General features: G+C 45.3%; 1 protein-coding gene across 1 annotated transcript; it reads right to left on the reverse strand.

Annotated features, from left to right (window-relative positions):
* Positions 1 to 15,076: 15,076 nt before the first annotated feature.
* Positions 15,077 to 27,674, reverse strand: LOC115158946 (basic proline-rich protein-like). The gene is made up of 2 exons (XM_029708385.1): positions 25,908 to 27,674; positions 15,077 to 15,205 (listed from the first exon to the last, which is right to left on the reverse strand). The coding sequence occupies exons 1-2, from the start codon at positions 27,672 to 27,674 to the stop codon at positions 15,077 to 15,079; spliced, it is 1,896 nt and encodes a 631-aa protein (XP_029564245.1).
* Positions 27,675 to 27,990: the final 316 nt, after the last annotated feature.

The following is a 27,990-nucleotide window of genomic DNA, read 5'->3' on the forward strand; positions in this document are numbered from 1 at the left end:
ATCCCCAATCCAAAATTAAATCTAGAATCGGCTTCCTATATCGCAACAAAGCATCCTTCACTCATGCTGCCAAACACACCCTCGTAAAACTGACCATCCTACCGATCCTCGACTTCGGTGATGTCATCTGTAAAATAGCCTCCAACACTCTACTCAACAAACTGGATGCAGTCTATCACAGTGCCATCCGTTTTGTCACCAAAGCCCCATACACTACCCACCATTGCGACCTGTACGCTCTCATTGGTTGGCCCTCGCTTCATACTCAACGCCAAACCCACTGGCTACAGGTTATCTACAAGTCTCTGCTAGGTAAAGCCCCGCCTTATCTCAGCTCACTGGTCACCATAGCAGCATCCACTCGTAGCACACGCTCCAGCAGGTATATCTCACTGGTCACCCCCACCCCCTCCTTTGGTCGTCTTTCCTTCCAGTTCTCTGCTGCCAATGACTGGAACGAACTGCAAAATTCTCTGAAGCTGGAGACTCATATCTCCCTCAATAGCTTTAAGCACCAGCTGTCAGAGCAGCCTACAGATCACTGCACCTGTACATAGCCCATCTGTAAACAGCCCATCTATCTACCTACCTCATCCCCATACTGTATTTATTTATTTATCTTGCTCCTTTGCACCCCACTATCTCTACCTGCACATTCATCTTCTGCACATCTACCATTCCAGTGTTTAATTGCTATATTGTAATTACTTCGCCACCATGGCCTATTTATTGCCTTAACTTACCTCATTTGCACTCACTGTATATAGACTTTTTGTTTTCTTTTGTTCTACTGTATTTTTGACTGTATGTTTTGTTTATTCCATGTGTAACTCTTTGTTGTTGTATGTGTCGAATTGCTACGCTTTATCTTGGCCAGGTCGCAGTTGCAAATGAGAACTTGTTCTCAACTAGCCAACCTGGTTAAATAAAGGTGAAATAAATAAAATTAAAATAAACATGCGCCGAATACAACAAGTGTAGACTTTACCGTGAAATGCTTACTTACAAGCCCTTAAACAGCAATGCAGTTCAAGAAGAGTTAAGAAAATATTTAACAAGTAGACTAAAATAAAAAGTAACACAATAAGAATAACAATAACGAGGCTATATACAGGGGGCACCGGTACCGAGTCAGTGTGCGGGGGTACAGGTTAGATGAGGTAATTTGTACATGAAGGTGGGTGTGAAGTGACTATGCATAGATAATAAACAGCGAGTAGCAGCATTGTACAAAAAGGGGGGGGGGGGGGGGGGTCAATGTAAATTGTCCAGTGGCGATTTTATTATTTGTTCAGCAGTCTGATGGCTTGGGGGTAGACGCTGTTGAGGAGCCTTTAGGTCCTATACTTGGTGCTCCGGTACCGCTTGTCGTGCGGTAGCAGAGAAAACAGTCTATAACTTGGGTGACTAGAGTCTCTCTGACAATTTTATGGGCTTTCCTCTGACACCCTCTATTGTATAGGTTCTGGATGGCAGGAAGCTTGGCCCCAGTGATGTACTTGGCCGTTCGCACTACCCTCTGTAGCACATTACGGTCAGATGCCGAGCAGTTGCCATACCAGGCGGTGATGCAACCGGTCAGGATGCTCTCGATGGTGCAGCTGTAGAACCTTTTGAGGATCTGGGGACCCATGCCAAATATTTTCAGTCTCCTTAGGGGGAAAAGGTTTTGTCGTGCCCTCTTCACGACTGTCTTGGTATGTTTGGACCATGATAGTTTGTTGGTGATGTGGACACCAAGAAACTTGAAACTCTCAAACCGCTCCACTACAGCCCCGTCGATATGAATGGTGGTGTGTTCGGCCCTCCTTTTCCTGTAGTCCACAATCAGCTCCTTTGTCTTGCTCACATTGAGGGAGTGGTTGTTGTCCTGGCACCACAATGCCAGTTCTCTGACCTCCTCCCTGTAGGCCGCCTCATCATTGTTGGTGATCAGGCCTACCACTGTTGTGTCATCAGCAAACTTAATGATGGTGTTGGAGTCGTGTTTGGCCACGCAGTCGTGGGTGAACAGGGAATACAGGAGGGAACTAAGTACACACCCCTGAGGGGTCCCAGTGTTAAGGATCAGCGTGGAAGACGTGTTGTTGCCTACTCTTACCACCTGGGGGCGGCCTGTCAGGAAGTCCAGGATCCAGTTGCAGAGGGAGGTGTTTAGTCCCAGAGTCCTTAACTTAGTGATGAGCTTCGTGGGCACTATGGTGTTGAACACTGAGCTGTAGTCAATGAACAGCATTCTCACATATGTGTTCCTTTTGTCCAGGTGAGAAAGGGCAGTCTGGAGTGCGATTGAGATTGCGTCATCTGTGGATCTGTTGGGGCTGGTGTGAATCTGTTGGAGTGGGTTTAGGCTGTCCGGGAGGATGCTGTTGATATGAGCCATGACCAGCCTTTCAAAGCACTTCATGGCTTCATGGCTACCGACGTGAATGCCAAAGGTCGGTAGTCATTTAGGCAGGTCTGCTTGAAACATGTAGGTATTACAGACTCGGTCAGGGAGAGGTTGAAAATGTCAGTGAAGACACTTGACAGTTGGTCCACGCATGCTTTGAGTACACGTCCTGGTAATCTGTCTGGCCCAGCGGCTTTGTGAATGTTGACCTGTTTATACGTTTTGTTGACATCGACTACGGATGAGCATTATCACAGTCATCCAGATCAGCTGGTGCTCTCGTGCATGCTTCAGTGTTGCTTGCCTCGAAGCGAGCATAAAAGGCATTTAGCTTGTCTGGTAGGCTTGCGTCACTGGACAGCTCGCGTCTGGGTTTCCCTTTATAGTCTGTAATAGTTTTCAAGCCCTGCCACATCCGACGAGCATCAGAGCCGGTGTAGTAGGATTCAATCTTAATCCTGTATTGACGCTGTGCTTGTTTGATGGTTCGTCTGAGGGCATAGCGGGATTTCTTATAAGCGTCTGGATTAGTCTCCCGCTCCTTGAAAGCGGCAGTTCTAGCCTTTAGCTCGATGCGGATGTTGCCTGTAATCCATGGCTTCTGGTTGGGATATGTATTTACAGTCACTGTGGGGACGACGTCGTTGATGCACTTATTGATGAAGCCGATGACTGAGGTGGTGTACTCTCAATGCCATTGGAAGAATCCCTGAACATATTCCAGTCTGTGCTAGCAAAACAGTCCTGTAGTGTACCATCAACATCATCTGACCACTTCCGTTTTGAGCGAGTCACTGGTACTTCCTGCTTTAGTTTTAGCTTGTAAGCGGGAATCAGGAGGATAGAATTATGGTAATATTTGCCAAATGTAGGGCGGGGGAGAGCTTTGTATGTATCTCTGTGTGTGGAGTAAAGGTAGTCTAGGACTTTTTTTTCTCTGGTTGCACATGTGACATGCTGGTAAAATTTGGTAAAACTGATTTAAGTTTGCCTGCATTAAAGTCCCCGGCGCCGCTTCTGGGTGACCTTTTTCTACTTTGGTTATGGCCTTATAGAGTTGGTTGAGAGTGGTCTTAGTGCCAGCTTCGTTCTGTGGTGGTAAATAGATGGCTACGAATAATATAGATGAGAACTCTCTTGGTAGATAGTGTGGTCTACAGCTTATCATAAGGTACTCTACCTCAGGCGAGCAATACCTCGAGACTTCTTCAATATTAGACATCGCGCACCAGCTGTTATTGACAAATAGACACACACTCCCACCCCTCGTCTTACCAGAGGTAGCGTCTCTGTTCTGCCGGTGCATGGAAAATCCCACTAGCTCTATATTGTCTGTATCATCATTCAGCCACATCTCTATGAAACATAAGATGTTACAGTTTTTGATGTCCCTTTGGTAGGATAATCTTAATCGTAGGTCATCCATTTTATTGTCCAATGATTGCACGTTAGCAAGAAGAACGGATGACAGTAGGAGTTTACTCGCTCGCCTGTGGATTCTCAGAAGGCTGCCCGATCTGCGGCCCCTTTTCCTGCGTCTTTTCTTCACGCAAAAGGCGTGGATCTGGGCCTGTTCCAGTGAAAGCAGGATATCCTTCTCATCGGACTCGTTAAAGGAAAACGTTTCTACCAGTCCGCGGTGAGTACTCGCTGTTCTGATGTACAGAAATTATTTCCGGTCGTAAGAGATGGTAACAGCAACAGTATGTACACAATAAGTAAAAAAATAAGTTACACAAAAAAACTAACAAAATAGCACAATTGGTTGGGAGAATGTAAAACGTCAGCCATGTTCTTCGGCGCCATCTTGTAAAATGGTGCGCACCCCTTTCAAAACTATTGGCTGAAATTATAAAAAAGTTATAGAGCTTCACTTTAAGTGAATAAAAGAGTACAAAACAATAAAAGCTCAATGGAGAAAAAAAGGTTATAATAGAAGAAGACTTGAGAATTGAAGTAGGATATGGGTATTTTGCAATAGATTGTGCAATAATAGTCCAGTTGCAGAAGTCATGGAGTGTGTGTGTAAATAGGATGATTGTAATGTCCGGGGCTTGAACCAGTAACCTTCTGGCTACTGTTCCACCTGACCTATAACCTCTAGCCCCCTGGCCGTTGGCCGACTCGTAAAACGAGCCTGCTCTAGTCCTTTACTAAAGCTAACTGCTACTCCAGTGATAGCATCTTTAAGGAGATTATTACCACACAGCAGAAGTCCCTTGCTCTGTTTCCGCACTTGTCAATCATCATCTCGCGGTCGTTCTTATAGTGTGTGTGTGTGTGTGTGTGTGTGTGGGGGGGGGGGGGGATTCCAGTAAATGGCATTGGGACTTTAAGTAACTCTCCCTTTTTGACTCACACCGTGGAGCTAAACATCTGTCCAGTTCTACTCGCCCTTCTTTTTTGTTTAAACACCTTGCACCTTGAGCCTGAGGGGATTTCCATGGTCTGTATGCTGGAAATCACACTGTCTTGGTCTGACAGAATCAGAAAGTGGATAGAAGGTCATTTTTTTTCTATGTGTGCAATGAATCAATGAGAGCTTCATTTCAATCAAAACTCTTTTGGAAATGTAAGGGCTATGTTAAATTAACAATTTATAGTAAATGAACAATCTCAACTCAAAATATACAATTCAACTCAACTCAAAGTGTGCAGAGAAAGTGTAGAGTCTTCAGACCATGGTGCAAATTACAGGGGAGCTCCCCTGAATGAGACATTAGCTCCCCTAAATGCAACATAAGTCAAACTTTTGGGGGGGTCTCCTAAATAATGCTAATTTCAACTATTCTCCTATTTGTTTAAAATGCAGTGGTAAATATGTTTTACAGTCGTAGTAAATATGAGCAGTAGTAAATATCACAGCACTTTGTGACATCGGCTGATGTAAGAAGGGCTTTATAAATACATTTGACTGATTTGATTGATTGAGTGGTCTCCAAGTACCTCTTGAAGAATATTGTTGTTTAAGCGTTACTTCCAATTTGGCTCAGTCTCGATCTCCCTCGCCTTCTCTCTCGCTCTCCCTTCCCGCCAGTTCAGAGTGGCAGAAAAGACACACATTCTTCAACAATTTCCCTCCACAGCCCTCCCTCTCTTTCTGTTTCCCTCTCTCTCTTTCTCCCTCCCTCCCCATCTCCCCATCTTAAGTGCTCATCTTCTATTACTAGCCCATGTCAATACAGTCCCCCTCCCTCAGATCATTACAAGTCAATATCACTGCCTCAGTGCCTCCTCTCAAGCCTGAAGACACACTCAAATGTCCACTGTGTCTGTTCTATTGCTGTTGAATCACTCCGTGCCCACAATACGGGGGTATAACAGATCCCGAGCTCCAATACAGTTGTAATATCGGTGACTCAGGGCCACAATTTTGCCGATAGGAATTTACTCACAGCCGCTGACGTCTTTTCAGACTCGAGTGCACAGTGATTCAACTAAGAGAAAGCCTTAAAGGTCCCAGCTGACCAGGAGGGAGCCATAGTATTATTGTGTTGTAGCTCACCGTTCCTTCTACGTATTATCTGATATCTATTTCAGATGGCACTTTTTCATGTTGGGCTCATTCTTTCATCTTAAATGCTAGTTACAATAAATTATTTTTTAAATTATTTTTTTATTATTATTATTTTTTTGGTTACAATTAAATTATGAACAGTTTATCAATAGATTGATGTTTCCTGTTATGCCTAATGGAATTCTACCAGTCTGTAAAAAAAAATGTTTGCTAGTGGTATTTCCCATGAAATGGTTCCTCTGAAAATACAACTAAAATGAGACGTCAACCTTTTCATGAAACTCGCATTCATACCAGTTTCATGGGTTCAAGAGCATCACACAAAAGGCTGCAACATACAATGCCTGCACAGGGTTATTGAGTTTTTTTGTATTAAAGCAGTTAGGCCACCTCCCCGCTCCCCAAGTTAATACAGATAACGCTTCTGTCCAATATTGATTACATCAGAGAGGGACTTTGGGTCGGAGCGTCATCATCAGCTCACTGTCATACTCAGAGAAGAGGAGGTGGGCGTGTGTGTGTTTGTGTGAACTAGAGAGAGAGTCACACCTGGGGCAGAGAGAGATACAGATTGAGTAAGATGGAGAGGGACATGCAGAAAGCAGGGGAGAGAGGGAAAAAAATGAGAGAATGGTTGAAAAATAATGCAAGAGAGTCAGGATGCCAAGTATCTCCAGGAAATACATACTCCTACAGTCAATTCAAACGACCATTGACTTCTGTGACCTGCTGGGCCCCTGGGGGTAAGGCTGATCTGTGGTCAGTATGGATGAGCAGCCAGTGTTAACCTATAAGTCAACCGGTTCATATGAACCAGGAAAAGGAATGGATATGAATGGGAGACATGGCTGCAATTTGAATTCAGGTAGTGGCTTTAATCACCCCTTCACTATACCAGAGAGAGAGAGTGTTCTGGACAGCTTAGAGTTGTTACCCTGGCAACAAACCTCTGCCTATCCAATGCATTTTAAGAATTGCATAATATGTGTGTGTGTGTGTGTCTGTGTGTAGAAGTGAGTTTTCATCATATCACACGTGAAAGACCACACACATGCATACACACCAGCCCCGAGCCTGCTTCAGTTGGGCTTTCCCCCTCTCTCTCTACCGATGGTTGTTGTTCTTAGCCGCTGCATGTTGAGACCGCGCACGTTTTCTTCCTCCCTTATCGCTCATGTTGCATTTCTATTTCCACACTGGCATTCGTCTGACATTGTCACCCTAGCCCCGGTTCTCGTGAGCTGTCCCCAGGGAGCCTTGAGGTTAAAGCATTGGGACAGTAACTGAAAGATCGTTCGAATCACAGAGCCCACAAGGTGAAAAATCTGTCCCTGTGCCCTGGAGCAAGGCACTTAACCCCAATTGCTCCAGGGGTGCTGTACAATGGTGACCCTGGCTGTTACCCTACTCCCTGGGGGTGTCTCAGGGGTACAGTACAGTAACTCATTACAGAACTGTTTTTACAGTACAGTAACTCAGTACAGAACTGTTTTTACAGTACAGTACAGTAACTCAGTACAGAACTGTTTTTACAGTACAGTAACTCAGTACAGAACTGTTTTTACAGTACAGTACAGTAACTCAGTACAGAACTGTTTTTACAGTACAGTAACTCAGTACAGAACTGTTTTTACAGTACAGTACAGTAACTCAGTACAGAACTGTTTTTACAGTACAGTACAGTAACTCAGTACAGAACTGTTTTTACAGTACAGTAACTCAGTACAGAACTGTTTTTACAGTACAGCACAGTAACTCAGTACAGAACTGTTTTTACAGTACAGTAACTCAGTACAGAACTGTTTTTACAGTACAGTACAGTAACTCAGTACAGAACTGTTTTTACAGTACAGTACAGTAACTCAGTACAGAACTGTTTTTACAGTACAGTAACTCAGTACAGAACTGTTTTTACAGTACAGTACAGTAACTCAGTACAGAACTGTTTTTACAGTACTGTAGAGTAACTCAGTACAGAACTGTTTTTACAGTACAGTACAGTAACTCAGTACAGAACTGTTTTTACAGTACAGTACAGTAACTCAGTACAGAACTGTTTTTATTGCACTGTAGTTCCTGATTTCTTGTACAGTATCTTGTATATCTTGGCGTGTGTGTAGTTGTGTATTTTTTCTCATTGATTGTTGCGTGTTCATAATGGCCCTATTGTTTAATATATATACAGCATGCACAGTATGTCTATACGTGTCTTCATTAATATAAGTTCCCTCCATCAGGTGCAGTCAGGATCCCTATCAGCGTTGCACAGGCTGTGTTTACCTGTAAACCTCTGGCCTGCTGGAAGGTTACACAGGTTACGTCGGAGAGCCAGAGAGCACGCGGGACAGCATGATGAGCAATGACAGAGAAAGGCACGATCAGAGTGAGTGTCTTTTGGCTCGCCCCCCCCTGATTTAAGTCAGCCATTGAGGAGATGAAGACAGCTGAGACTTGTTTGTTTAAGTCATTGGTTTGGACCGTGCACAACCTGTACACTGTACAAGAATTAGCTGTCAAGCTAATTAGCATCTGTGATCCCTGGGTATACATTGGATTTGGACTGATAGATTGCTAATGTGTCGGTAAATGACTAGCATACTCTCTTTGGGTGCAGGGTTGCAAGTGCAAATTGTAAGGACAAAACACCATTTATTTCAGTTGACCTCTGCTGCTGTTAATACATGAATCGAATGTTTCTACTACATTTCTGTAGTGCAGGTGTCACTTGTGCAGCAGTAACTGTACGCAGTAGAAAGCTCCAAAGATGGTTCATTGCTTTATTTCAGCACTATACTGAGTGAAATACTGCGCCTGTTAGCAGATGGCTGAGAACACAAGCAGAATCACACAATCATTTCAACAGTGATAATACAATGGTATTAGGCATAGCCTGTGTTTGTGTGCCTGTGTGTCATCTTCACACCCCAGCACGTCTGTGTACGTCAAAGAGAACAATTAGCGGGGGTGGGAGTGTGAAGGGGGGTGTCTATAATATCAAAAGTTATACAGCCCCCAGAGGGCACTTTGCGCGTGGGAGAACGAGAGAGAGAGTATGTGTGTGTGTGTGTGTGTGTGTGTGTGTGTGTGTGTGTGTGTGTGGTTGACTACAGCTGCACCGTAGAGGAAGATTCTAGCGCGGTCTGTGAGTGACGCTGTGAGTGGGCTTTGCCTGCCGGCTCATCTCTGAATATGATCTCAAATGTGATGATATTTCACCCGGAGAGCAAAGAGAGAGGGATTCCATGAGGTTTTCTATTGTGACTCAACTTGAGGTCGACCAATGTGGATTATTTACTGAGAGAAAAGGTTACCTTTTGAAGGTCAATGTTCTTTCTGTCTGGTTTACCTACAATGATGCTGGCAAAGCAACCCCCACACACAATGCCTGAACATGCATACACCTGCAAACATAGCAGAACAGATACCACCTTGCAAAACCGTATTGACAAGTGCCCTATTTAATCAAATTAACGAGTAAGAAAGAAGCATTGTTGAATAGACATGAAATGGTATCAATATGGTTTTGTTGATTTAATCAATTCAAATGTAGGCCTACATTCTCACAGCATGATACGAGTGCTCTGTCTGCCGCAGAAACGCAGCCAACTAGCCAGCAGCCAGTCGGTTGGACCGGGTTTTATCTTATCAGCCTGTTGACTTTTACAAACACAAGCCTCCCTTCTGAGGAACAAGCTGTGGCATACACAATCCTGATTCCTGACATCTTTACTGTAACATTCAGTAGCACGGACATTTCCTATTTTCCTTAGGAACCTATCACGTCCACATCGGCAATGCCCATTTGAAGGACAGGATATGCTCCATTCACTTCAACTGTGTAATTCAGGGATTGAATGAATGGGAAATTGAATGTACCTCTTTCAAAAACATAGTTAACCCTTCTGCAAAATACAGATAACGAACTCCAATTCATGTTGTATTCAGTCTAAATACATTTCCTGAATTGTTGCGTCTAGAACTATGCCTAAGCCTGAATAAAGGCTTGAGTCTGAATGAATGACAGCCAGTACTATAGCCCTTGTGATAAGACTAAGACTGTAGACAAGGAAGAGATACTGAACTGGTAGTGTCCTATTTATTGTCAGTAGACCCTGGGCCGTCTAGTACTGTACTGTATGTCCGTCTCAAGGTCTGCTGCGTGGAGTCAGTGCTGGAGCAGGGGCAGGCGGGGTGGCTGGGTGCCCAGCCGTGGTGCGTCGACTCTGGGATTGGAGACGTCAGTGGCTGCCTTGACTGGTCTGTGTCATCTCTGCATGCACAAGGGTTCTATAGAGCACAGCCCAGCCACGCCGGGCCCGCTGCTATGTTCCAGCCAAACCACGGACAGGCCAAGCCAGGCATACAGTGCGTGTCTGGCTCTGTATACATATTTGTGTGTGTACACGTGCACACAGACATGCACATACAGTATGCACTCGCATACGCAGACAGACAGACAGGCGAGCGCACACACACACACACGTCATCGTGTGAGCATTACAATTGTTGCGGACATTGTACGTCATGGCAGTACTGTTAAGATTGCAACACAGTGCTTAGTGTCATTGGAAATGCACTAATTAACCTGATTGCCCAAACGGTTGTCCAAGATTGAGGGAAACATCACTCCAGGCTTGCCTCATTTCCCCACTGTCTTGTTCTTGCAATTGACTTTAGCGCAATGTTTTTATTGGCAGTCGTAAGCTATGTGTGGTGTTCAGATGCAGTTATTTGCTCTGTGTGTGTCGGCCCATGTTTGTCAGTGATCGCATCAGAATACTGGAAACCACGTGGCTCCCCACAAGCAGGACTTCCCACTTCCTGGTCTAATTTCCTCCTCTCTCCTTATATGGTTGCGCCGGTCTCTGGGTCACGCACTTCTACTGACAGTGTCGCAGCAGAGTGGAGGGAATGTGGTTTGTCATTCTCTCTCTCGCTCTCGTTCATACACACACGCGCACACGCGCACACACACACACACAGACACACACACACACACACACACACACACACACACACACGCGCGCGCGCGGTTATCACAGCCAGCCTCTCTGCAGCTGTTGGCACTACTTGGCAGAGCTATCGCTGTGTAGCCTTCTGCCCACCCTCGCCAACACCCACGCCCACCCATGTGTCGCCAGCTAATTGTCCTTGGTTCCTAAAAAGTTCCTGGTAGGTTTTAAAGGTTAGGAATTAGGGTCACCGTAACATTCCTTTGTTCTCTCTTCTGGGTGTTTTATCTAATATATTATTCCGTGAACAATGAACTGAATGATTCGGTTTAAAACAAGCAGTTGACTTGCATGGAAAAATATCTAGTTTGTGCCACATTTTAAATGACTACGGAACAGAATCACAGTTGTGAGCTGTTTCTATATGCAGCCGTTAGTGTTTTGTCGGGCTGTGTCCCAAATGGCACCCTAGTCCCTATATGAGCCCTGGTCAAAACTAGTGCACCATAAAGGGTTGTGATACATTCTCTGTCTTAGTGGTAGCAGTGTGCCTGTCTGCGGTGCAATTAGGATTGCATGCACAATCCTAATTGCACATTTATTTCTAAAAGATTTTTTGCAAGGCTTGTGTTACAGCTGTATAACACACAGCGAGTATTGAGCCAATGTTTTGACACGAAAAGGTGTTTGCACATTGTCTGACCATCAGGAGCAATACAAGTGTGTGTTGTGCAAGCACCTCCCTCTTGTTCTGTCACAAGTGCAGCTTGTTTGAATAGACCATGCGTCGGGGTGGTTTTGCGTCGTGGTGGTTTTGCGTCGGGGTGGTTTTGCCGGGAGCTTGCTCATTAAAATCTCTGTGGCAAAATCCCCAACCCTGCTCCACATCACCACTGTGCTTAACAATCATCCTTCCTCCTTCTTTCTTCCCTCATTTCCCTCCTCCTCCTCCATGTGTGGGCGAGAGAGGTAGCCAGTGTTAACCAGTAAGTGGATGCTTCCAATAGGTTCTGTGCTTTGTTTCCGCTGCTGTGGAGGACAGAAGGGACTCAGTGAGTCTACCACAATCTCCACTCCAGACCCTCCTTGACATTTTCACTGCCATTATATGTCTCTAGTCCACAGTTGGTCATGCAAGGTTTGACGAGCTAATGAAGTTCTTATGTCACCCAAGTAATGTACAGCCGAAGCACACAGACAGTAACTGGAATGCATCCAATATCCGACGAGAACAATGTACTGTATGTTATTCTCCTAATCAATGGGAATAGCGAACATTGGAAACAGACAACAACAAAAAAAAATTGGAGGAGGTTTTCAATGCAACTATGTGATTAGACATTCTCAGGTAAGGATACTAACTAACATTGTCTCTTTTGAATGATTGTCCCTGGGACAGAATGATAAGTAGTTGATGTTGACGCGTGTGTGGGTGCTGTTATGTATTTGTACAGTAAAACGTGTATAAAACGTGAGCGTTAGTTTTGCAGATATGCAGATATGGAAAGCACTTTCACCTTTTATTAAAAAAATGTTTAAACATTTATTTAACTAGGTAAGTCGGTTAAGAACAAATTCTTATTTACAATGACGGCCAAACCCGGACAATGCTGGGCCAATTGCGCGCCGCCCTATGGGACTCCCAATCAAGGCCGGTTGTGATACAGCCTGGAATCGAACCAGGGACTGTAGGGACGTCTCTAGCACTGAGATGCAGTACCTTAGACCGCTGCGCCCCTCGGGAGCCCGAGTGGACTCTGACGACTTCCTCAGAGTCCTCCAAATAAATATAGATTAACTATAGTGAAGACAATTTCCAGTTGTAGCATTATTTTATATTTTAGGCCTATTACCCTTTGGGAAAAAAAACGTCAAGAATGAAAACTTTGCATTGGGAGAAATACCTGGGCCTGGTTTCCCAAAAGCATCTTAAGGCTAAATTCATTGTAAGAACATTCGTAGGAGCATTGTTTAATCTCTGGGCCCATATCCACAAAGCTTCTTAGAGCAGGAAATTGGAATAGATACATTTTCCTCCGACTCTTATGGGTAAAAATAAAAGCTAAGCATGAAGCCTCTTTAGTCATAAGAGTCAGACCTAGTCAACAGATATTTAGGACACCTCGGGAGCTGTCCTAACCGTTTAAGAGTTACCAGCATGTGTCCTGATAATAGGAAAATGCAGCGAGTCAGTGGTTCCTGCGCCACATGCAGTTGCTTTGGACTTGTTGAAAGACTGTTTGGATATTACTATATGATCATAAATAGTCTAGACCTACATTACAACAGTATCTCTAGCGCTTTTGAAAATGATTTCACATGATATGCCAAATAACCTACAGTCCATCATGTTATTTCAAGTTAACCCTTAGTGTTGCAAAGCTACCAACAATTTACCAAAATTATCATAATCTTCAGTAATTTTGGTAATTAATACTTTAACTTTTATAAAATGTATTCATATATAGTGAACATTTTTTATATCTGTGTCCATGATGTCCAACAGTTTCTAGTAGATAGACCATACAGTTCAAGAGAAAATGGCGTAATTAATGAAAAAAGCATGTAATCAACAATGCCATTAGTTTTTAATTACCTCTGCAACTTGTCCAACTATTGACTTTTTTCACAACTGCCACCAGTTTGACCGGGGGTCAGAGATAATTACAGACACCTGTGATAATCTGAAGTACCCTAAAAAGGCCACTAGGTGTCTTGTGATAGATTACATAAAATCCTTGAAAGATACCAAAATGATGGTAGTTTACTGGTAAACATAGAACGGTTCCAGTAATATACCCTCACTTTGCAACCCTAAGCGCAATATCACGTTGTTAAAAAAATATGCTAAAATTGGGCATGCCTGTAAGTTGGGCAATTGAAGGCATCTGGGGCCTATGTTAACTTTGTGTTTGATGCCAACTGTACCAAAGCGATTTGGAGTTGTTAAACGGGAGTGACAAGTGTGCTGATATAACAGTATAATTATCAAAATGACGCTTTTAACAACCATCAGAATTGCTTTTAGAAAAAGGGTGATGCATGCCAATATATTAGCCAAGAATTAAGAGTAGGCAAAGTGATCGTGTCAGGCCAAAATTATATCAAACATTTTATCATTGCAACATTTGAAGCGTGCACAGCTGGCAGTCCCATAATTTGCAACATTGTCAATAGGCGCCATCTCCATAACTTGCGGTACCTCAAACTGTCGTGATTACCAGCTGAGATAAACTTTTATGAGTGGATTTTACTCATGGCTCAGACTTTGTTGTTGTCTTAAAACAGGTTTTAACAGGATTCTTAGAACCTTTTTGAAGATGCTTTGTGGATACGGGCCCTGAGCTGTTTCCCAACACTTAAGGTTACTTGTGTAACCCCGGATCTCTGATATTATGAGTGAGATATCTCACAAGTGGGATTTACCAGAATCTCTATGTAGCTCGAAGAACCAATTATACAAGTCTGTCGGAGACAGACAGGTCGAGTGGCAAATGAGGAAGCCCCTCCCCTCATACTAAACAGCCACTTCCCTGCCCTCTGATCATTCTTGAGCATGCTGAACTTCCTCACATGCTTGCGAGCATTTTTAAAAATTTTAGTAGCTGAAAAACCTGCTCTTGGCGGCATAAACTGGATGGCACACCAGTGAACAGTTTAACAGGAAACAGATCAAGTCAGGCTGAGGAGAGCTACAGGTAACTGCGAAAATAATGGAAACACTTGAATAAATGAGGGATACAGTTTATTGAAAGCAGGTGCTTCCACACAGGTGTGGTTTCCGAGTTATTTAAGGCAATTAACATCCCATCATGCTTAGGGTCATGTATAAAAATGCTGGGCAGACCATTATTTTGGTTACCATGGCTAAGCCCCCATAGGATGACAATGCCCACGTCCACAGGGCACGGGTGATCACTGAATGGTTTCATGAGCATGAAAACGATGTAAACCATATGCAATGGCCGTCTTAGTCACCAGATCTCAACCAAATTTAACACTTATGATTCTGGAGTGGCACCTTTTCCACAACCATCAACATTCTTGCTCGTTGTGGCCCAACTCCCTATTAATAAAGACACTTTATGTTGGTGTTTCCTTTATTTTGGCAGTTACATGTAGGTTGTATAGAAAGTCTTTTGAGGTGTTTATTGAACAACAGTGAAACACAGTTCTTCCTTTTTTCATTTCCGGACAGGTATTTTCCATTTGGGATCATATTTCTCGTAGCTGGACATGCAGGACCAATCTACTCTTGGAAAGAACCTGGACTGGTACTCCACCACTGTTCTGGACAGGCTTTTTGTCCACGGCCTCATCCTCCTCCCCTTCTTCTACCTCATCCTGACTCAGAAGAACGAGAATGATCAGAGGGGCGGGCAATTGGCTCTTTAGTTTGAGGGGAGGGGGCTCCTTCATTCGCCACTGTCTCCGACAGACATGTATGATTGGTTCTACGAGCTAATTCTGGTGAATCCCACTTGTGAGATATCGAAACAAATAATTAAAAGAGAACCATTGTTACTAAAGCTGCACTTGGGGGGAGGTGGGTTGGTACAAGTCAATATTAGGAAGGTGTTCTTAATGTTTTGTACAATCAGTGTATAATATTCAGGTGAGATGTGACTGGAGTAAGCTGATCTGAGAGCAGCGCTGCCTTTCTTTCGGTCCTATCATTAGCCTATCGACACATTCTCCAATGACGCTCTTAGCGAAAGTTCTTTCTGTGTGGTGTTTCGGGAAACGCGTGTTACATCTTCGGCTGCTGTTTGTGGGAACGATGCGCTGTTAAAACACTCGTCAGCCTAAATTCCACCGCTATCGGGAAACTGGGCCCGTGTCGTTATTTCCCTCAGAGTCCCATGTCGACCGATGACTCAGGAAACAGGTCTCATAGACAGACGGCCATTGTATCTTCTCTGCTCAAGAACTGCAGAGATACACACACACACACACACACACACACAAAAAGAATAGAAAGAAAGAGAGAAAAGAAAGAAAGAAAGCTGTTGAGTGGAGAGAAAGTGTCTGGTAGAGGACGTGTACCATCGCTGGTAAAGGGCAGGAGAGGAATAGAGGACAAACGGTCTCCTTTTCTCACAGTGTCAGTTGTAGAACCGTAAGCATGAGGGAATACTTGAATTGGGAAATGTAGCCGTAGCATCGTAGGTCCATCAAATTGAAGTGAGCAAACAGAGTAATGACCAGCATGCATTGAAAACGCAGTAACACTTTATTTTGGGGGTCCATCTGAAGATGCTCTACAAGACTATCAGTAACATTTCAACTAACTATCTACGAACCCTAGCTTTAACCCTAACTCTTACCCTAACCCTAAACTTAACCCTTACCCTAACCTTAATCATTACCCTCATTCTAACCGTGACCTTAGCGAGCAGTTGCTTATCAATACATATGTTGTTGATAGAATGACAAATCCAGATTATCCAGATAAAGTACACACACCTGACTCTACAGAATACAGCACCGTCAGAAAGTATTCATACTCTTTACTTTTCCACATTTTGTTGTGTTACAGCCTCAATATAAAATTGATTAAATTGAGATTTTGGGTCACTGGCCTAAACACAATACTCCATAATGTCAAAGTGGAATGATGTTTTTAGATTTTATTTTTTTTACAAATGAATAAAAAATGAAAAGCTGAAATGTCTTTAGTCAATAAGGTTCAACCCGTTTGTTAGGGCAAGCCTAAAAAAGTTCAGGAGTAAAACATTGCTTAACAAGTCACATAAGTTGCATGGACTCATTGTGTGCAATAATAGTGTTTAACAGGATTTTTGAATGACATCTCTGTACCCCACACATACAATTATCTGTAAGGTCCCTCAGTCGAGCAGTGAATTTCAAACACAGATTCAACCACAAAGACCAGGGGGAGTTTCAAGTGCCTCGCAAAGAAGAGCACCTATTGGTAGATGGGTTAAAATGCCAAGATTGTGCAAAGCTGTCATCAAGGCAAAGGGTGGCTACTTTGAAGAATCTGAAACACTTTTTGGGTTACTACATGATTCCTTGTGTGTTATTTCATAGTTTTGATGTCTTCACTATTATTCTACAATGTAGAAAATAGTAAAAATAAAGAAAACCATGGAATGAGTAAGTGTGTCCAAACTTTTGACTGGTACTGTACTTTCGACTAAAATATGCGCGTTTCTCGACTCATACCTTGACTTTGAGAAGGGATTGCGTGACGATAATTTTAGCAACCGCGTGACGCAGCATGACAACGTGAATGGATTGGTCGACAGTTTCCATTCATTGTCCAATGGGATTCCTATCTTTTTCTTTCTCTAACATCTCTGGACCGGCACAGGAGAGTTTAACAGTTTCGGAGGTGAGCAGGACGATTATGAGATGGAGTTACGTCAGGATGCCACCTGGCCGCAAACAAAGTCGGGAGAAGAGGAATATTGGGACAGGGACACAGAAAGGTGGATTTCTGAGGAGGAATGGAGGGGAAATAAGAGGAAGAAGAGGTCGAAGAGAATGAGGAGAGCAGAGGTTGGATTTGAATTTGAGGAAGAGGGCGATACAAATGGAGCTGGGGTGTTGAAGAAGATTGGTGTCGAATGCAAACAGACTGGTGTAGTGGTATGTAGCGCTCGGAACCAAAGCCTGGCATCAATGGACATGATAAAGAACAATCTGGTCCAGTAGGAGTGACATTTTTTAGAGAAAGTGGATCCTTGCTGTGTGGTTTCAGGTTGGGTAAGAAAGGAGTTGGGTGCAGTTGAATCAGTGAAGGTAACACGCAGTGGACTTGTGATATTTGTTTATGTTTCTTCTGACCAGAGGGAGTGGGCGCTCTGTGATACGCAACTTGAGTCAAGATCTGTTTCTTGCTCTTAGTAACAAGGCACCATTTGAAAGGAGTGATTTCTGGGATAGCGTTAAGTGTGGAGGTGGAGCAATTGAAATGGAAGATTCCTGGTGTTTGTGATGGCCGATGTTTGCTTGGTGCTTGGTGCAACGCAGATCCAGCAGATCAAGCGTGGTGAAACAGAAGTCACTGTCAGTCCTTTTGAGTTTTGAGTCAGAGTCTTGACTCGACAAGGTCATGTTAGGATATATCAGTTGTCCTGTTAGAGCTTTTGTGGCGAATCCACTACGCTGTTTCAGGTGCAACTTTTATGGTCATGTCGCAGCAGTGTGTAGGATGGAGATTCCAAGATGTGGGAAGTGTGCAGGAGAGCATGGGATAAAGGGTTGTGTGGTTTCGGTGGATAAAGTTGTGTGTGTCAACTGTAGGGGTGCCCATGTTGCTGGGGATCAGAAGTGTCCGGTGCGATAGAGGCAGGTTGATGTGGCTAGAGTCCGAGTAGTGCAGAAGGTGTCGTATGCTGAGGCAGTGAAGAAAGTAGAGGAGGATGGGTCAAAGGAGAAGGATTCTGAGTGGATCCCTGTGAATAGTGCCAGCACAGAGGGATAGGCCAGTGAGTGATATATGCTTCAGTAGGGTTTATACCGTACCGCAGAAATAGAACGCAAATCACAGAACATAGATGTTGTGGTGGCAGCTGCAAAGAAGTACTTGGGGATAGGAGATTTGACTTCGGAAGAGTTACGGCGTGTGTTGAGTGGTAGTGTCCCGTCAGCTCAGGCTGTTGGCCTGGGGTAGGATCAGACGGGTAGGATCAGGTAGGGTTAAAGTTGTATAATAAGGTGATGAGTTTTAATGAGTATAGGGTTTGTTGGTAGAGTGATTAAAGTATACACTACATGGACCGCCGAGTGCTGAAGCTTCCATGGCTAAGCAGCCACACACAAGCCTAAGATCACCATGCGCAATGCCAAACATTGGCTGAAGTGGTGTAAAGCTCGCCGCCATTGGACTCTGGAGCAGTGGAAACGTGTTCCCTGGAGTGATGAATCACGCTTCACCATCTGGCAGCCGGATGAACGAATCTGGGTTTGGCGGATGCTAGGAGGACACCTGCCTGTATGCATAGTGCCAACTGTAAAGTTTGGTGGAGGAGGAATAATGGTCTGGGGCTGTTTTTCATGGTTTGGGCTAGGCCCCTTAGTTCCAGTGAAGGGAAATCTTAAAGCTACAGCTTACAATAACGATGATGATTCTGTGCTTCCAACTTTGTGGCAACAGTTTGGGGAAGGCCCTTTGCTGTTTCAGCATGACAATGCCCCCGTGCATAAAGTGAGGTCCATACAGAAATGGTTTCTCGAGATCGGTGTGGAAGAGCTTGACTAACCTGCACAGAGCCCGGACCTCAACCCCATCGAACACCTTTGGGATGATTTGGAACGCCGACTGCGAGCCAGGCCTAATCGCCCAACTTCAGTGACCGACCTCACTAATGCTCTTGTCGCTGAATGGAAGCGAGTCCCCGCAGCAATCTTCCAACGTCTAGTGGAAAGCCTTCCCAGAAGAGTGGAGGCTACTATAGCAGCAAAAGGGGGACTAACTCCATATAAATCCCCAGGATTTTGGAATGAGATGTTCGACGAGCAGGTGTCCACATACTTGTGTTCATGTAGTGTATATCTTTTTAAAAATATATTTTCCTTCTTTATTATTTTCCCCTAACACTCCTCCCCTAATTGGATTAAACTAATGGGCAACAATACTTAGGCTTCTTCTTCCAGCTTATACATACTATATACATTTTATGGACAGTATATTTGACCTTAGTTATCTTTTGTTTGTTTTTAGTCCCAGCCTTCAGCTACCCACAACCCCTCCCATCTATCTCTGAAGACCATCCAGTTTTGATTTCTAGCTCCCATTTTTTTTTCACTGTGCTGTGATGTTTCACAAAAGTTCTGAACCTTTCTATTCTCATATTTTCTACAGATTGTAAATTAAAGATACACATTTTTGCTAAGACTATTATTATATTATGGATTGATTCACTCAGCAGTGCTATTTGCCGAGTTAGCTCCAAGTAAATGTTGCAATTTTTCGACCAAAACAAGTGATCTAATGATTGTCTCTTTGCAGCAAAATTTGCAAAGCTGGGACATTAGAAGAGTTACAGGGTATGTTAAGTGGTGGTGTCACATCCTTTTAGGCTGTTGGCCTGAGGTACACTGTAGGACTAGATAGATTTGAATAGTGGAGTAGGGATGCTTCACCGTAGGGATGGTGCCAGGTTCCCTCCAGGCCAAAGAGTTCAATTTTGGTTTCATCACAGAGAATCTTGTTTTTCATGATCTGAGAGTCTTTAGGTGCCTTTTGGCAAACTCAAGCTCTAGGAAGAGTCTTGGTGGTTACAAACTTCTTCCATTTAAGAATGATGGCGGCCACTGTGTCCTTGGGGACCTTCAATGCTGCAGAAATGTTTTGGTACCCTTCCTGATATCTGTGCCTCGACACAATCCTGTCTCAGAGCTCTATGGACAGTACCTTCGACCTCATGGCTTGGTTTTTGTCAACTGTGGGACCTTATATAGACAGGTGTGTGCCTTTCCAAATCATGTCCAATCAATTGAATTTACCATAGGTGGACCCCAATCAAGTTGTAGAAACATCTCAGGGATGATCAATGGAAACAGGATGCACCTGAGCTCAATTTCCAGTCTCATTGCAAAGGGTATACTTCTGTAAATAAGGTATTTCAGTTTTTGATTTTTTATACATTTGCAAAAATGTCTAAAACCTGTTTTCGCTTTGTCATTATGGGGTGTTGTGTGTAGATTGCTGAGAAAAAATATATGTAATCCATTTTAGAATAAGGCTGTAATTTAACAAATCGTGGAAAAAGTCAAGGCGGCTGAATATTTTCCGAAGGCACTGTATAAATGTACACCAAGGTAATTATTTGTCATGCCACATCTTAGTGGGATCAAATAGTGACAGGGGTCTCAGCAGGGTCAGTCAGCCAGGGTGAACCAGTCTGTGATGGAGCTGAGGGGAATTTTTTCACATACACACTTTATTCTCGCTGTGCAGCAAACACGGTATAAGCCATAAGCTTTTTAAGGCAATCTGACAAACCTCCAAAGTTGATTTCCAAACTGTATCAAGGGTTGAAAGAGTCTTTTCCCAATGACACTAAACATGTAAAACAAAGATGTGAGGATAATCAATATATATATATATATTATATAATAATAATAATACTTTTATTATATATCATTTTTATAATAATAATCATTTTAATAATCACTTTATTTAGCCATCTTACATATAAAACTTTATTTGTTCATCGAAACAATAACTAACCACAGGTTAATGAGAAGGGTGTGCTTGAAAGGATGCACATAACTCTGCAATATGTTGGGTTGTGTCACGCCCTGACCAGGTGAACTCTTCTATTTTGGTCAGGGTGTGGCATTTCTATAGTTAATTTTCTATGTTTTTGGTATAGCCTTGCTTTGGGGCATATTTCTATGTTGGGTTCTGTCGATTCCCAATCAGAGACAGCTGTCGCTAGTTGCCTCTGATTGGGGAATCATATTTAAGTTCCTTTTCCCCCCACGATGTTTGTGGGTTGTTGTCTCTTTGTTTTGAGCACGTAACGTATCGGTATTTCTTCTTGATTTTGTGTACATGTTTATTCCAGTGTGTTCAATAAACATGTGTTCGCTCCCAGCTGCGTTTTGGTCCGCTTCCTCGTCACCAGGCTACGATCGTTACAGGTTGTATTGGAGAGAGTCTGTCTTAAATAATTTTCCACACACAGTCTATGCCTGTGTTTAGTTTTCATGCTATTGAGGGCCGAGAATCCACTCTCACTTAGGTATGTCGCTTCAAAGGGCATCAGTGTCTTAGCAGTGCGATTTGCCAAGGCAGGATACTCTGAGTGCAGCCCAATCCAGAAATCTGGCAGTGGCTTCTGATTAAATTCAATTTTCACAGAATCGCTTGTTGCAATTTCGATGAGGATCTCTTGTTCAGATATCGGTAAGTGGACTAAAGGCAAGGCATGAAAGGGATAACGAATCCAGTTGTTTGTGTCATCTGTTTTGGGAAAGTACCTGCGTAATTGAGCACCCAACTCACTCAGGTGCTTCGCTATATCACATTTTACATTGTCCATAAGCTTGAGTTAATTTGCACACAAAAAATCATACAATGATGGAAAGACCTGTGTGTTGTCCTTGTTACTGCAGACAGAGAAGGACTCCAACTTCTTAATCATAGCTTCAATTTTGTCCCCAACATTGAATATAGTTGCAGAGAGTCCCTGTAATCCTAGATTCTGATCATTCAGGCGAGAAAAAACATCACCCAGATAGGCCAGTCGTGTGAGAAACTCGTCATCATGCAAGCGGTCAGACAAGTGAAAATGATGGTCAGTAAAGGTAACTTTAAGCTCGTCTCTCAATTAAAAGAAACGTGTCAATACTTTGCCCCTTGATAACCAGCGCACTTCTGTATGTTGTAAAAGCGTTACATAGTCGCTGCCCATATCATTGCATAGTGCAGAAAATACACGAGAGTTCGGGGGGCTTGCTTTAACGAAGTTAACCATTTTCACTGTAGTGTCCAAAACGTCTTCCTGTAGTGTCCAAAGAGGATCTCTTCCTTAATTGACCCCCATAAACGTAACGGACATATACCAGGAGCTGTGCTTGGCCTGCCACGTCTGTTGATTCATCCAACGCATAGAATTCACTGGCTTGTATGCGAAACAGTAATAACAGTAAGTTTCAAAACATCTCCTGCCATGTCATTGATGCATCGTGAAACAGTGTTTGATGAAAGCATTGTCTGTATAGTTTTTTTGGTCTTTTCCCCCTGCATTGTCCCAGCCATTTCTGCGGCAGCAGGAAGAATGAAGTCCTCCACAATAGTATGGGGCTTGCCTGTCCTAGCCGATCAGTAGGTCACCATATAAGACGCTTCTAGCCCCTTCTTATTAATGGTATCTGTTGCTTTTATACACGTCTTACTACTCGAAAGTCATATTAATTCTCGCTCAAAAAACTTCCGTGGCTTATTTTTTCAAATTGGCATGTTTCGTTTCTAAATGTCTGCGCAAGAGTGAAGGTTTCATCAAGTTGTGAGATAGTACTTTTGCACATATAACACACTGTGGCTGAGGAAAGGCACTACTCCCAATATAAGTGAACCCCAAATCAATGTAGTTCTCATTATATTTGCGCCTCTTCGATGGTCCAACGTCCCTGTCTGTTGTTCGGTGCTTTCCCGGGTAAGGGGCCAGTAGCTCTTCGGCTGCATCAGATTCACAACTGTCACAGTTACGCATACCCCAGTTTGGGAATACTGTACCTGGTTTAACACACCTGAAACCAATAAAGAATGTTTCACTCAGATCCTAAAGCTGAATGGGGTGTATTGTGCCTAATGCGAGCAAGATTGCCTCCATGTGTCTATGACTGTGTGTGTGTACGAGACCGGCCTGACACTGCTGAAAATGTTTTGGGCTTCCTGCCACACACACACACACACAGAAATAAACACGCACACACAGATTTCTGCTTCCTCCTGCCTATGTGTGTGTCCACACTCCTCTGTGGTCTGCTTCCCAGAAAGATGCAACCAGACAGCAGGAAGCACGTCAGAAGAGTGTGTGTGTGTGTGTGTGTGTGTGTTTGTGTGCTTGGTCATAGCCACCATACACGGAACTCCACTGCAGGTTGATTTGAACATGCTCTCTCCCTGTGCAGGAGCATATGTTTTAATTGAATAGGATCCCCTCTATCTGTCATGATAAACCAGTCTTCATCATGTTGGAGTTTTACTATGAAGGATGGCCTACCTGAGTACCACCTTCACCTTTCAGTTAAATCTGCAAGATGTCACTTTTTGGGCAACCCGACCAAATGTACATAGAAATGTCAGCTTGGCAATACCTGGCCTAACACACTTGAAACCAATAAAGAATGTTTCACTCAGATCCTAAAGCTGAGTGGGGTGTATTGGGTTGTGGCGCTGCAGGGCAGTGGACCCCTAGGGGCAGGACTAGTTGACCCAGTTACATTGTGTGCAAATAAAGAGAGCTCTACAGTATTTCAGCCTATGATATTAATTATATGGAGGATGTGCCGTTTACTTGTGTTAATGTATACAGTGTTTTTTTGTTTTTGATTTACTTAAAGGTGGGAAGGAATTTGTCTTGGGGAGAGTTGAGTTATGGACTAGACTGTTGGGGGTCGGTCGTGCAGGCAGCTCAGGCTGAAATTTTATATAGAGGATGTCTTAATAATGACAATCGAAAGTTAAGTCTTTGTACTTCATTTTTTAAAGAGTTTGTTCATTTGTTAGGCTATTGGTTAAAGGTGCAACACAATATTCATTATTAAATGACCTTTGATCTAGTTCAGTTTTATCACTTAAACATATTTAATAATGTTCTCTTACCTAGCTTGATGACTGGGCGTTTTTGCATACTTTTTGTTCTAAATAGAGTCAGCTAGAAGGGGCATGGGTCATATTAGATTGTGTAGAAATGCAGGATTTTTTTATTTATATTTATTTCACCTTTATTTAACTAGGCAAGTGAACTTTAGATGCCCCCAGACCTCACGTAAGGTAATATCCCCCTTCACTTCTAAAACCAAAGTTGTGCCCCTGAGTCAAGGGGTATGAATACTTTCTGAAGGCACTGTACGTCCGGGGGCTAAAAAAACACATTCACCAATCACCTTTACCTGCATGCAAATACACCCACCTCCTCAGGGAGATAATTGTACTCCCTTTCGTTCACCCAAGGCCTGCCCTATACAAACCACCCCATTTGCATTTTCAATGCAATTTGTGTGCAAGTATGCATAGTGTCAAAAGGAATTACAGGCATACCATGACACTCCTTTGGATAGTCATTTATGTCCTTTACCTAGGAATTCTTGGCAACATCAAGCTCAAAGAATGATACTTCGGTACTGCATAGTCTTTAGTATGTTCTTTGAAGTTAACAATGGCTGGGAAAAATGTTTGCCCCGGACTCGATACTGAGCCATGGGGTGTACCCACCACACAGCACATCCTGTCTCTTATTGTCTTGTCTTGGCTGTGGGAGAGAAGCTTTCCACAGCTTCCTCGTTCTTACTTTTTGGGACAATGCCCAGGGTTGTAGCCCAAAGCTGAGTTCGCTCTGATCTCTCTTTCACTTTTTTCCTATCGCCCTCCCTTTCTCCCTGTGTGTGACCTTCCCTTTCTCGGTCTGTCCTGCTGTACCTGTCTCTCTCGCTCCACACCTGGTTCAACAGGTTTCTGCTCCCAAACATATTTCCACTGAGAAGGGCAGGAGTCTTACCTTTCCCTCGCTCCCTCCCTCCGTTTTTCCTTCCATTTCTTTGCCTGCTCTGGCTCTTTGCAAGAGATTTAGGAAGATTCTCTTTACCTCTCTTGTCCCCTGTTACTTCTCTGACGGAATCTTTTGAAGAACTTGTGGTGACTTTGCGAACACATTTTAAGGTGCAATATGGTAATTGCTACATTTTAAGCATTTTAAGCACTTTCATATGGTTTCTGTTTTTGAGCCAGACTGTAATCTGTAAATACTTTGTTCTGTAGTTCATGGTCTGCATTCGCAAGGTCTTCGTCTAGTCCTCGAGCTAACCTCAGTCGTCTTTGATGCTGGTGCGTGTTCAAGGCTACGCACTATTAAGGTTTCTCCTTTGCCTGTCCTTTTATCTCCGTGCCATGGTCTGTGCCCACATGGCTCTGGTGTGGTCTTCTTATTGGGGACTAATTGGCATCTAGACTACTAGACTACTGTAACACCCATTGAGCTTTGATGGAACAAAGAGGGTATCAAAGAGAACGCCACGCAGGCAAATTGTGGTGACGGGTAGTAACTCACACACACACACACACACACACACACACATGCACCCATTCACGCACACACACTCACATGCATCCACGAAAGCACATTATATCCACATACACACATGCACAGATGCACGCACGCCCGCACACACACACACACACTTTATATCCACATGCTCACACACACAAACATACACACACTCAGACAGACACACACACACACACACACACACACACACACACACACACACACACACACACTGAATATGAATTAGGGTGTGCTATCCAATAGGGAGGATGTGGTTTTTGCAAAGGTAGCAGCACATAAAAGTCAGACAAACTCCAACGGAACTGTGAAAAGTAGGAAGGAGGGAGGGGGAAGAGGGGCATCAGAGCTGCATGGCCTGGGGGTGGGATGGAGCTGCATGGCCTGGGGGTGGGATGGAGCTGCATGGCCTGGGGGTGGGATGGAGCTGCATGGCCTGGGGGTGGGATGGAGCTGCATGGCCTGGGGGTGGGATGGAGCTGCATGGCCTGGGGGTGGGATGGAGCTGCATGGGCTAGGGGTGGGATGGAGCTGCATGGCCTGGGGGTGGGATGGAGCTGCATGGCCTGGGGGTGGGATGGAGCTGCATGGCCTGGGGGTGGGATGGAGCTGCATGGCCTGGGGATGGGATGGAGCTGCATGGCCTGGGGGTGGGATGGAGCTGCATGGCCTGGGGACGCGATGGAGCTGCATGGCCTGGGGATGGGATGGAGCTGCATGGCCTGGGGGTGGGATGGAGCTGCATGGCCTGGGGACGCGATGGAGCTGCATGGCCTGGGGACGGGATGGAGCTGCATGGCCTGGGGGTGGGATGGAGCTGCATGGCCTGGGGACGCGATGGAGCTGCATGGCCTGGGGGTGGGATGGAGCTGCATGGCCTGGGGATGGGATGGAGCTGCATGGCCTGGGGATGGGATGGAGCTGCATGGCCTGGGGGTGGGATGGAGCTGCATGGCCTGGGGGTGGGATGGAGCTGCATGGGCTAGGGGTGGGATGGAGCTGCATGGCCTGGGGGTGGGATGGAGCTGCATGGCCTGGGGGTGGGATGGAGCTGCATGGCCTGGAGACGCGATGGAGCTGCATGGCCTGGGGATGGGATGGAGCTGCATGGCCTGGGGGTGGGATGGAGCTGCATGGCCTGGAGACGCGATGGAGCTGCATGGCCTGGGGGTGGGATGGAGCTGCATGGCCTGGGGATGGGATGGAGCTGCATGGCCTGGGGGTGGGATGGAGCTGCATGGCCTGGGGACGCGATGGAGCTGCATGGCCTGGGGATGGGATGGAGCTGCATGGCCTGGGGGTGGGATGGAGCTGCATGGCCTGGGGGCGCGATGGAGCTGCATGGCCTGGGGACGGGATGGAGCTGCATGGCCTGGGGGTGGGATGGAGCTGCATGGCCTGGGGACGCGATGGAGCTGCATGGCCTGGGGGTGGGATGGAGCTGCATGGCCTGGGGATGGGATGGAGCTGCATGGCCTGGGGATGGGATGGAGCTGCATGGCCTGGGGGTGGGATGGAGCTGCATGGCCTGGGGGTGGGATGGAGCTGCATGGGCTAGGGGTGGGATGGAGCTGCATGGCCTGGGGGTGGGATGGAGCTGCATGGCCTGGGGGTGGGATGGAGCTGCATGGCCTGGGGGTGGGATGGAGCTGCATGGCCTGGGGGTGGGATGGAGCTGCATGGGCTAGGGGTGGGATGGAGCTGCATGGCCTGGGGGTGGGATGGAGCTGCATGGCCTGGGGGTGGGATGGAGCTGCATGGCCTGGGGGTGGGATGGAGCTGCATGGCCTGGGGGTGGGATGGAGCTGCATGGCCTGGGGATGGGATGGAGCTGCATGGCCTGGGGGTGGGATGGAGCTGCATGGGCTGGGGGTGGGATGGAGCTGCATGGCCTGGGGGTGGGATGGAGCTGCATGGCCTGGGGGTGGGATGGAGCTGCATGGCCTGGGGATGGGATGGAGCTGCATGGCCTGGGGGTGGGATGGAGCTGCATGGCCTGGGGGTGGGATGGAGCTGCATGGGCTAGGGGTGGGATGGAGCTGCATGGCCTGGGGATGGGATGGAGCTGCATGGGCTAGGGGTGGGATGGAGCTGCATGGCCTGGGGGTGGGATGGAGCTGCATGGCCTGGGGGTGGGATGGAGCTGCATGGCCTGGGGGTGGGATGGAGCTGCATGGGCTGGGGGTGGGATGGAGCTGCATGGGCTGGGGGTGGGATGGAGCTGCATGGCCTGGGGATGGGATGGAGCTGCATGGCCTGGGGGTGGGATGGAGCTGCATGGCCTGGGGGTGGGATGGAGCTGCATGGCCTGGGGGTGGGATGGAGCTGCATGGCCTGGGGGTGGGATGGAGCTGCATGGCC

This window comes from Salmo trutta, chromosome 22 (assembly GCF_901001165.1).
Source record: "Salmo trutta chromosome 22, fSalTru1.1, whole genome shotgun sequence".
NCBI classification, from domain to species: domain Eukaryota; kingdom Metazoa; phylum Chordata; class Actinopteri; order Salmoniformes; family Salmonidae; genus Salmo; species Salmo trutta.

What these genes read in the sequence shown, in the direction of transcription:
- LOC115158946 (XM_029708385.1), bottom strand. Translation starts at nt 27,674, where the DNA reads ATGCAGCTCCATCCCACCCCTAGCCCATGCAGCTCCATCCCACCCCCA. An exon ending in GGAGTTTGTCTGACTTTTAT is followed by an intron (nt 15,206 to 25,907) that starts GTGCTGCTACCT and finishes CTTCTGAGTCAG; the next exon opens with GATGAGGTAGAAGAAGGGGA.